The sequence below is a fragment of the Oncorhynchus kisutch genome, linkage group LG5 (assembly GCF_002021735.2).
Source record: "Oncorhynchus kisutch isolate 150728-3 linkage group LG5, Okis_V2, whole genome shotgun sequence".
Classification (NCBI taxonomy): Eukaryota; Metazoa; Chordata; class Actinopteri; order Salmoniformes; family Salmonidae; genus Oncorhynchus; species Oncorhynchus kisutch.
In genome coordinates this window covers 1,348,356-1,356,216 of record NC_034178.2, presented here as the reverse complement: position 1 = coordinate 1,356,216, position 7,861 = coordinate 1,348,356, and the positions used below count along the sequence as shown (strand labels likewise).

The window sequence follows — 7,861 nt, the reverse complement described above, 5'->3', positions numbered from 1 at the left end:
CTGAGGAAATGAGTGTTCTGATAATTAAGCAGTTGCCAAGGACACTGATAACACACTGCAGAGATGGCAACACCCTCCTGTGTCCTGCGAGGTACACTAATCAGTGTTTGAGAGTGTGAACACAAGGCTTCATCTGCTGCGGGATTGAGTCATCTTCCTTCAGATTGCGCTTCCAAAAAGCAATGAATGTTACTGCTAGAACTGGATGTACTGCCACACATCTGGTGATGAAGCTTTTCATGTAAGAGTGTAAACAAATTAGCGGGCAAGGCTAGATTTCATTCTCCTCATTCTTTCAGCATTAACCATTGGGTATTTCTGAATGCCAGTGTACTGTGCTGGGTTTAAACAGAGGTTGGTGCTCAGGATAAATCATGTAACATGGGCTCCACACAGTGGTGGCTCAGGGAAAAGGAAAATCAGACACCGTCACTGAGTAAAGGGCAACCAACTACCGCAGTGCTCAGCAGAAAACATTGGAGGAACATTCTGATGGAAATATATTAAGTTAATTAGAACATAATGTCCCAGTGACATGCAGACTGAAGAATCACATCAGTTCTATTCATGTAGCTGTCCCACTTCTATTGCGAGGACGTATCGCTAATGTTGATGAGATGTAGCTGTCACAGTCAAAACAAGAAAATGCCATTCTCCTCACATGCTTGCATTGAACCTCTGTCCTCTGAATTAGGCAAAATGCAAGGGGAAAAACCAGCTAATTAATTCAGTGACAAAGCAGGTCGCCAAAGTCTCAAAACGGTAAATCAGTGTCATGTGTTTTAGAGGAGACAAAACCAGAAAGTCAATGTCGAAAAACTAAGTAGAATTTTATTAAATTAGATTCGATTTTATCAAAATGTCAAGTTTCCAGGATGAAGAAAACAGTGCAAAACAGTTACTTTAGACAAATATTTACAAAACAGGTAGCATTCAGCCAAGTTGAAATAAGGCAGCTGTTTCATGTATCGTGGCATTTAACACATCCACAAAAACATCCCCCACATATAAAACATCTTGGTGAAAAGGACAGTTCATAATTTCCCCATGACAGCATTTCACATTTAAGGCCATTTCATAATTTCATTCATTTAACATTCAATAGTTCAATGGCAATAAACACATTTTACAAAACAACTTAAATACAAAAAGCTTAAATTCATATTTAAAAAACAGCTTACCAAATTTCAAAGCACTCTTGTATTTACTCTGAGGGAATACTGTAGGCAAGGCAAGGGGGAATACTGTAGGCAAGGCAAGGGGGAATAGCGCAACACAAGCAAGGGGGAATAGCGCAACACAAGGCAAGGTGGAATAGCGCAACACAAGGCAAGGTGGAATAGCGCAACACAAGGCAAGGATACCAAACATAATTGAATGGCAACCACTGATATACGCTGTTCAATAGTGCAACCCCATAGACTTGGAAGCCATGCTGATGGTTGTCAGCTGATCTTAGTGTTGGCCATTTCAGCAGGTTGGCCATTTCAGTGGGTGTTCATGGAACAAACCTGTGCTTCACCGAGGCTTCTCTCCAGCTCCTGAATACAAGGAGAGATCAACCGACTGTGCAGCTGTGCCATTTTAAACCTGAAGGAAAGAGTTATAGAAAAGAAGAGTTGAAAGGAGCAATATTCCCATGGACTTGTCTTCACAGTTGGCAAGAAAAAGTATATGAACCCTTTGGAATTACCTGGATTTCTGCATTAAAATTGGTCATCAAATTTGATCTGATCTTCATCTAAGTCACAACAATAGTGTGCTTAAACCAATACACACATTGTATTTGTCTATATTGAATACATTTAAACATTCACAGTGTAGGTTTGAAAAAGTATGAACCTCTAGGCTAATGACTTCTCCAAAAGCAACTTGTTGTCAAGAGTTGTTTAACCTGGAGTCCGATCAATGAGACGATTGGAGATGTTGTTAGAGCTGCCTTGCCCTATAAAAACACACACAATTTGATTTTGCTATTCACAAGAAGCATTGCCTGATGTGAACCATGCCTCAAACAAAAGAGATCAGAAAACCTACGATTAAGAATTGTTGACTTGCATAAAGCTGGAAAGGGTTACAAAAGTATCTCTAAAAGCCTTGATGTTCACCAGTCCACAGGAACAAAAATGGTCCATAACTGAAGTGCAGCACTGTTGCTACTCTCCCTAGGAGTGGGCGTGCTGCAATTATGACTGCAAGAGCACAGCGCAGAATGCTCAGTGAGGTTAAGAAGAATCAGCTAGACTTACAGAAACCTCTGCTAATATCTCATCTGTTGATGAGTCTACAATACGTAAAACAAGAATAGTGTTCACAGGAGGACACCACGGAAGTAGCCACCGCTGTCCAAAAAAAAACCCATTGCTGCACGTCTGAAGTTTGCAAAAGTGTACCTGGATGTTCCACAGCGCTACTGGCAAAATATTCTGTGGACAGATGAAACTAAAGTTGAGTTGTTTGGAAGGGAACACACAACACTGTGGAGAAAAAAAAAGGAAAAGCACACCAACATCAAAACCTCATCCCAACTGTAAAGTATGGTGAAGGGAGCGCCATAGTTTGACTGCCTAGCTGCTTCAGGGACTGGACAGCTTGCTATTATCGACGGGAAAATTCATTCCCAAGTTTATCAAGAAATTTTGCAGGAGAATGTTAGGCTGTCTGCCAATTGAAGCTCAACAGAAGTTAGGTGATGCAACAGGACAATGACCCAAAACACAGAAGTAAATCAACAGAATGGCTTCAACAGAAGAAAATACACCCTCTGGAGTGGCCTCATCTCAAGAGTCCTGACCTCAACCCACGACGTCAAGAGAGCGGTTCACACCAGACATCCCAAGAATATTGCTGAACTGAAACAGTTTTGTAAAGAGGAATGGTCTAAAATTCCTCCTGACTGTTGTGCAGGTCTCATCCTCAACTACAGAAAACGTTTGGTTGAGGTTATTGCTGCCAAAGGGTCAACCAGTTATTAAATTCAAGGGTTCACATACTTTTTCCACCCTGCACTGTGAATGTTTACACAGTGTTCAACACAGACATGAAAACATAATTGTTTGTGTGGGACTAGTTTAAGCAGAGTGTTTGTCTATTGTGACTGAGATGAAGATCAAATTTTATGACCAATTTATGCAGAAATCCAGGTATTTCCAAAGGGTTCACATACTTTCTCTTGCCACTGTAGGTGTCTTTTACTCCTGGTGTTTCCATTAGGAAAAAGTTGTGCCGGTCAAATGTCCAAACATATTTCAATTTGCCAGACTGATGCCAATGTACACTGTCTCTAGAGAAAAATCAGATCAAGCACAGGCTGGACGATGTAGTAGGAGGTTGTAATTTCCAACAGGCCAATGTTTTACATAGTTCAGCGCAGAAAACGTGGTAATTAACTACATGACCATAATCCATTTGCCCGGTCTGTGTTTTTACACAACTTATTTACACAAGGTAATAAAGCTAGAATCCATAATGTTTCTAGGTGCACTGGTGCTCCTAAATTAGAATTCCAGGCCACACAGCAGAATATTTAGGGGCATATGCAAGTAAAATGGTCGCACTGGAACCTTGAGCCTCGTCTGTCACTCACTTTGTGAGCCAGTACCAGTAACAGTATTGCAAGTTTGCTATAGCAAGAGGTCAAGACTGAGACTAGAGATATACAATTAAAGAACAACCAGAACCAACCTCCATGCATAGCCAAAGTGACTTTATAGAGCATATTTACGTTTCAATTTTTATTTATTTATCTGGTTTTATGCATTTTTACCATCCAAACGATGCCAATTCTCAGTCAACAGAAACACCAGTTTAAACTCAATACAGTGTTAACAATTCAAGCATGACCTGTGAAAAGGTTCCAAAGAAAGGAGGACTCTTACCTCCTGTGCAGCTCTATGGCTTTGCTGGGGTCTGGGCAGTAGTGCTGTAGAGCTGTGATGCAGTGGGCTGCCAGCATGCTGTAACACTGTTCCCTCACAAAATTGTGGCTGCTGGTGTCCCACTGTGGCAGCTCACTGGTGTACCTCCACGCCACTAGGGCGTGCTCCAGAGCAGACTCCCACTCCTCGTTCTGCAGCAGCAGCTGGCCCCACTCCTGGCAGGAAACCTAGGAGAAAAAAGACAAGGTTCGTTAAAACACACCGCAGGTGATGGAGGTAGTACCAATCACCATGACAACCCAGAATGTCTAGCTATTAAACCATCTTAGAAGCACTTAAGTCACACAATCAGCTTGAATAAAGTTAGTGTAAATCTTAAGACATTATTTACTGCAAGGAGATTCAACTTCAGGTCAATTACCCGAGTTACAGTCACATAAGGGCAAGTTAAAGAGCATAAAACAAAAATGTTGATACTCACTTTAAACACCACTAGGTGTGGATATGCCTTTCTGTAACAGTGTGCGTCTCGATTGGACCCCAGGCGTGAGTAGGGTATAGATCTGTAGACATTGGTCTTTTTCAGGTGCAAGTCCTCCTGTAACGGCTTCAGGTCTGTAGTGAGGGCTCTGGGCTCCTGCCTCTGCCCCTGTTCTACTAGGATGAAAGATCTTATGAGCTGCACAAGCTGCTGGTTGGACAGGGGTGTCTGGTCGTCTTCCATTCTCTCACTTTGGGCCTCACTCCGACTACTCCCTGGTCTGTATATGGCTGGGTCCACTGCAAAACATACACCACCGTATTGGTCACAGGCCAACTAATATAAGACTAGAAACTGAATGACATGATCCATTTAATTTGCTTACTAACATGAATACCCACGTTTTGAATTGCTGGTCAGGTTTCTGCCTCTAGAAGTGGTTGAGAATGGAGCTATGCGTGAACTTAGAACCTCCAGGTAGGACCTTCTCATTCGAGCTGCAAAAAACAACATTCGGCATAACTTTAGAGTGCATGTGTCTACTAACGTTACAGGATCAAAGTTAACCCAGTTACAATATTATTCTAGCTTACCTAGAAAGGAAGGCAGATGCAATGTTTTGGTACTTGCATAAAACAAAAATAATGGTCATGGCTTGCTGAATTAAGCTACAAACAGCTCACCCACATTCTTTATTACTTAGCTAAATGTCCAATATCAGCTAGTTATAACTAGGTAAAGTTGTTAGCAAAGGCTAACAATAGGTACCATGTTGTGTCAATGCAATTGCTAACTCAAAGCTGGCTAACTAGCTTGTTGCCCACACAAGTTAAAACGGACTTATTTCCATTATTAGCAAATTGAAACAATTTGATTGTTCAGACTCAGTGTTTTATTGGATCTTGCTGGCTGACTTCATTGTTATGATTCAACATATTTAGAAAATAAGGTTACCGCTATTTAGCCACATTTGTTCCTGGCGCGCGCTTACTTTACCAAGGACAGCTGTTATGATGCTGCAGTGGAGGGAAATGTAGCTGGCTAGCCAGCTTACGTTACCTACTTTATGAAGTTGTTGAAGTCAGACGTACCTGCAATTTTCGGCTGTGGAGCTGGGATTTCCATCAGGGCACGTCTTGAGTGACATATGGTTGCCATATTAGATACTTTGGATCAAAACGACAGACCTCTTGCAAATAGTTTGCCAGTTATGTTGTTAACGTTAGCTGTCTAGCTAGCTAGGAAACTGTCTAGTAGTGTGCAGCCAACAAACTGTAAAGGTTGTACTAATAACACGCAGCTACCGCCTGCCAAGTACCTCAAATAAATGCCATACATTTAAATAGTTGCTGGCAAAGCTGTTCTCCCGCGAATGTATGACAAAATACTGCCGCAAGAACTTAGCGCGCGGTCATGGTTCATTACCCATCAACCTGATTGGTCAATGTTGAAACAGGCGCGTGCATTTTAATTGGCGAATGGGATCTTGAATTGCGCTGTGTTGAAATACCAAAAAATAATAACTGCTTAAATACAGTAGGCCGACACATGTACTGTTGTGAAATAGGACTTACCTAGCAATTTGTGAAGTGGTTGAAGTCTGACATACCTGACATTTTTGGCTGGGGGATAGTTAGCTAGCTACTTTATAGTAAAAAGACATAGACTTTGCAAACATTTGACCAGTTCTGTTGTGGGCGACCATTGATGCACTTTATTTTAATAACATGCAGCTGCCAAGCAGAAAACAAATGACAACAAATGTATTATGATAATAGTCATTGCTATGAATTTAAAAAATCTTCTTCTGTGGGGTTTATTGGAGGTTGGCATCCAACGTTATGAAGCATTACCGCCACCTACTGTACTGGCCTCTTACGAAAAAAGATTGCAGTAAGAGTGCAGTATAAACTGGGTGGTTCGAGCCCTGAATGCTGATTGGCTGACAGCCGTGGTATATCAGACTGTATAACACGGTTATGAAAAAATAAGTATTTCTACTGCTCTAATTAAGTTGGTATCCAGTTTATAATAGCAATAAGGCACCTCAGGGGTTTGTGATATACGGTCAATATACCAGAGGTGTGGACTGGAGTCACATGACTTTGACTCGAGTCAGACTCGAGTCACAAATATGATGATTTGCAACTCGACTTTGACATTAACACCAATGACTCGTGACTTAACTTGGACTTGAGCCTTTTGACTCGACCTGACTTGATACTCTCCCCAAGCCCAAATATAAACAATTATGCTATTAAAAAAGGTGTGCAGTGCATCAACTCTTCATTTAACAGATTACAGTTTGTATCGGACAGCAGCCAATCAAATTGTGCCAACTGAGGAACAGTTGAGCGTGGCAGTACAGAGAAACATCGGCGGGTGAATTCAGACGGAGCCCTTGGAAAGATGATACCCCAAATTATTATTTTCGGATATAAAGACTCCGCTGTAGCCATCAAAAAACGGATTGTAACTTGCAAAACATGCGGGAAGAAAATTGCAGACAGAGGCAACAATTTCCAACTTTGTTCGACATTTGAAGCAGCACAAAGAACGGTAAGTCGTGGTTCATATAGCCGACAGCTATATATAACTTTACTGGTGTAGCATGTAGGCTAACGTAAAGTTAAATCAATGAGCCTCCACACAGTCAGTCAGTGCGGGAACGTGATCATTGCACCCAAGATTGAGCTAAGCTGGCCAGGCTGTTGGTAGACTAAAGCCTGCCTGATGTTACTGCTGTTCCTAAAACCATTGACATACGTTAGCCTACTGTAACCACACAGAGAGAGAGTGTATGTGTGTACAGTGTGTGTGTGTGTTAAGGTTGGGCGATTGTGTACAAGCCTACATCACCCGATTGCGACCCATAGCGATCCTCGATAGTCGATCGCTACGGGGAGAGGGGGGGGGGGACTTTCTCATGGCTACACATGCACGTTTATTTGGAAAGTAATAAATATATACATTTTTAAACCATTCAAGATTTGCGTAAATGTAAAATACTAACTATTACTCTTGTTAAAAATATGAAATGGTGTTACATTTGGTGAAGAGCACATTATAACTTGTTTAGGACTCGAAACTGAAAGTTTAGGACTTGAGACTTGACTCGGACTTGCCTGTCTTGACTTGGGACTTGACTTGGGACTTGAGTGCTAAGACTTGAGACATACTTGTAAAATAATGACTTGGTCCCACCTCTGCAATATACCACGGCTAAGGGCTGTGTCTAGGCACTCCGCGTTGCGTCGTGCAAAGGAACAGCCCTTAGCCATGGTATATTGTCCATATAGCACACCCCCTCATGCCTTATTGCTTAATTAGAGTGCAGTATAACAGCAGTATGCAGCAAATACTGCGTCCAAAACAACAATGTTTTTATACTGCAGTAATTTTGCAGTGGAACTGCAGTTAGAGTGCAGTATAACTGCAGTTGAACTGCAGTACACTGCATTTGTTCTGCAATTACTGCGTCCAAAATACCACAGTCGACTGC

At 41.7% G+C, this 7,861-nt stretch overlaps 1 protein-coding gene across 2 annotated transcripts; it reads right to left on the bottom strand.

Annotated features, from left to right (window-relative positions):
• Nucleotides 1-811: 811 nt before the first annotated feature.
• Nucleotides 812-6,170, bottom strand: LOC109885440 (uncharacterized). 2 transcript variants are annotated; one of them, XM_031823976.1, is made up of 6 exons: nucleotides 5,451-5,797; nucleotides 4,761-4,856; nucleotides 4,360-4,658; nucleotides 3,879-4,105; nucleotides 3,167-3,283; nucleotides 812-1,590 (listed from the first exon to the last, which is right to left on the bottom strand). In XM_031823976.1, the coding sequence occupies exons 1-6, from the start codon at nucleotides 5,515-5,517 to the stop codon at nucleotides 1,488-1,490; spliced, it is 909 nt and encodes a 302-aa protein (XP_031679836.1). In that variant the 5' UTR covers nucleotides 5,518-5,797; the 3' UTR covers nucleotides 812-1,487. The 2 variants fall into 2 exon arrangements, with proteins under 2 accessions (XP_031679836.1, XP_020332870.2); XM_020477281.2 differs by lacking the exon at nucleotides 3,167-3,283 and having other exon boundaries at nucleotides 5,451-6,170.
• Between the last annotated feature and the right edge of the window lie 1,691 nt (nucleotides 6,171-7,861).